This window comes from Bidens hawaiensis, unplaced genomic scaffold (assembly GCF_021521415.1).
Source record: "Bidens hawaiensis isolate Kalapana, Puna unplaced genomic scaffold, B.hawaiensis_p1.1 tig00005510_1, whole genome shotgun sequence".
NCBI lineage: Eukaryota > Viridiplantae > Streptophyta > Magnoliopsida > Asterales > Asteraceae > Bidens > Bidens hawaiensis.
Window position 1 is genome coordinate 123190 of NW_027491355.1, and position 3556 is coordinate 126745.

At 35.1% G+C, this 3556-nt stretch overlaps 1 protein-coding gene across 1 annotated transcript; it reads right to left on the reverse strand.

The window, feature by feature from the left end:
- Positions 1-298: 298 nt before the first annotated feature.
- Positions 299-1818, reverse strand: LOC143630018 (group 2 truncated hemoglobin 3-2-like). The gene is made up of 4 exons (XM_077099134.1): positions 1646-1818; positions 1360-1490; positions 580-724; positions 299-508 (listed from the first exon to the last, which is right to left on the reverse strand). Exons 1-4 carry the CDS (start codon positions 1780-1782, stop codon positions 409-411), a joined length of 513 nt encoding a protein of 170 aa, XP_076955249.1. The 5' UTR covers positions 1783-1818; the 3' UTR covers positions 299-408.
- Positions 1819-3556: the final 1738 nt, after the last annotated feature.

The following is a 3556-nucleotide window of genomic DNA, read 5'->3' on the forward strand; positions in this document are numbered from 1 at the left end:
TTGGTCCTTACTTCCCAAAGCAAAAGGTTTACTTTGGAAAGACGCTAAACAGGCCTATAGCTTTAGCCATTGGACAACATCGATCTATCCTAACTAAACTGTAAGCCTTTTCTTGTTCGTTCTTCAAATGAGGCTAGTGGAGACTAATTCCTTCCGGCTAAAGAAGAGACCCCTTCAGTCTTCCCATTCATTCCCATCCTTCTTCTCCCTAAGAATTGAACGAACCAAGTTCACCTATTCGAGAGTGAGGAAGAATACATACTGATAGAAAATTTTAGGGGAAAATACAAATAATGAAGAACCATTGCCATTAAAATCTATGTTAAATAAAAGTACATAACATTTATGTCCCTTTTTGGGTAACAAATCTGTTTTAATCACCTCTTTTCTTAACCAAAAAGAACAAAATTAAACTGCAGCTGGTTTGTCATCTCCATGCTTACAAGGTGGTGTTCCTTGGCTTTCATTTTTCAGATCATTTCCAGCCACCAAAAAGTATGCAGTATGCCTACAAACCCATCAAAAACAAATAATCTTTTTTTATGGAAAAAAAATTATGCAGGCGAAAAAGAGCTATACCTGAAGAAATTTAGCATTCTGGTTTTTGAATCATGATCAATGTCGGTGGCGTTATCTAATGCTTGCTGCATGTGCTGTAACCACCTCTCTGCCGCCTTATGAGTCACAGGAAATGGGCGGTGGCGGTCTATCAGAGCAGGGTGACCTGGACATAATCGTTTCAGTATCATACGATATTGCAAAAACTATTTAGTTTTCTTTTTGGAATATGCAGTTGTGGTGTGCATGATTCTGTTTTGGGCTCAAACAGAACCGAAAACCAAAATTTCGGTTTACGAATTTTGAAAACCGGTTTTTACCATCTGGGCTCAAAATTTTTGGACCCAAAAAAAAAAGTTCAAATTAATGAATATAGGCGAAATCTTTTTGTTTATTAACATGAAAAGATTATTATACATTTGGGCTAAAATGTTTGGAATTTGAATTACACTATAAGCTAAATTCTTATAAATTAATTAACATTCAAAATTAATTAAAAATGAAAAAATTCGCAAATTCTGTTCAGTTTATTCTGTTCTAATTACATGCAAAACCGAAACCAAGCCGAAATTTTGGTTTTTGTGAACACATAAAACCAATTTATCAGTTTTTGTTTGGTTTCGGTTATTTATTCATTCATTTTTCTGGTCCAAGCGCACCCCTGGTTAAGCATATAATATTCATGAAGCGTCATTTATCATTTGTAAGACAAACTAACGAAAAAAGGTTGGTTTAAACCGTGAAACCGAACAGTTTGCACTAGCCATGTGTATATTTGAAGGCAGGTTAATGCATGATAACCTTTTCTTTGAGAGTACAAAGGAGGCCCTCCCATTCTTTGCACAAAAAACTCGTATTGATTCTGAATGGCGTCTTCCTTTTTCGAATCCGCAAAAATAGACCTGAACCACTCTTCTTGATCATCATAAACCCTAGTATTCATCCAAGAAATGAACCAATCAAAACCCTCATAAACCAATAAACTGCATATATGAAATCCAAAGTAGTACCCCTTTTCTTGATTTGAAATCAATGTGGAATCATTAAACTATGAGGAAAACAAGAGTAATAATAATAATAATAATACCTGGTGTAGAAATCAGTGGAGAGATTGATGAAGGTTTGTAGGCCTAATTTGTCAAAGAGATTAACGTCGTCAATGGCGAAGGCGTCTTCCTGCTTAACGCCGCTCCATTCTGAAGCTTTCTGTTGCAGACTCTGCATATTAATTAACTGTTGACTACTATGAATGAATGAATGAATGGGTGGTTGAATTTATTTATTTTATAGGGTAGTAGTGGGCGGCGTTGAAATTCTCAACTACCAACGCATAATAGAAAACAAATGAATGGGGTTTTGATTTTGGAACCAATCTGTGGGCTGCTGTTTATGTTTAATATATATATATTATTTGCAAGATTGGAACGAACCGGATTCGGCTTTTAGATATTATTATTATTATTAAATTAATTAAATCCCTACCTCAATTCTATTTTCAGAATATTGTTTGGGAATGATTCTCATGTTTGATTGTGCTACTGCTATGCACTAGGATGGAATATCATTTAACTACAAGTTGAATATCAAAAGGGTTCTCTTAGGGACACTCGGGTTAAAATTGACGCACGGACTTTTTTTTTTTTTTTTTTTTTGGCGTATAGGATACGAGCTGACATATGATTTGATACTTCACGGGTTTTTGTTGACCGTATAGGTTACGTATAGCCCTATCCGTGGCTAATTGGATGTACGACAGCCTGCATGTATCAAATCAGCTGTAAACTCATACCCTAGCGTATTGTAAGGATGAGCCTGGTATAGTACCCGTACTCGTATTCGTAGCTGATTATATCTGTATCAAAATTCGATAAAAACGTTTACCAATTGGCCGTACCGAATTTTCCGGCACGGGTATCGGTACAGTATTCGTTTTTTGTACCGTTTTGCCTTTTTATTTCCAAATCTCTAACGATCTTGAAACTAGCACTGGTATGAGTAACAAAAAAACTAAATTAGTCCGGGTATCGATACGAGTACATGTACATGACGGGTACTAAATTAGTACAAGTATCAAATTGGTCGCCAATTTAATGATCAAATAGTATTAAAGAACCTTGATTCAGTCACCGACTTTAAGTGATATGTTTGTTTTTTCGACTATTAGATGTTATATTATTTAATATTGAAGAATCGTTTAATATTTGTTCAATAATAATTTGGTCAAAAAATTTATTTTATATATTAAATATGAAGAATTTCAATTAAACTGGTATAAAATACCAAGCGTACCCGTATTGATACCCTATTGTACATGTAGCGAAATTCAACAAAAACGAGTACCGATACCCGTACCAAATAGACTAAATCGCTTTGAGTAGACATATGGGTACAAGTACGGTATTTGGGATAAAATATTAATCCCTAGCATATTGGGTCAAAGTTGAATTATTGAGTCGGAAGGATCCTTCTTCTACCCTCCTTATGTATTCTCCACCACACACACATACATTTAATACCCACACACAAACACACAGTCCATGGAAAATAAAACTCGTTTTCACATACCTTGTTCACCATAAAAAGGCAAAAAGAATGTCGATGTGGAATGAGCTATTTCCAGAGTCAAACAAGGAGCCAAAATTCCCGATTTGAACAAAGATTCAGGGTTTTAGGGATGGCAATGGGTCGGATTTGGGTTGGGTTTAGTTATTCTCAAACTCATACATGTTTATTAAAGTCCATCCCAAACTCGTCGGGTAATTATCGGCTAATTACCCGTCGGGTTTCGGGGACACCCATCGGGTTTCAAGTTTCCTATCAGGTTTTGACAAAAAAAACTATCGGGTATTATATCAAATTTAATCTCTTTCAAAATCCAAATTGTCATTACTTTGAATATATACGGTATGTGAATACATAAAGAAAAAAAAAGATTGAATGTTGGGAGAATGAGATATCATATATGTGGGATTTGTTACTAGTCTTATAAACGGAAAAT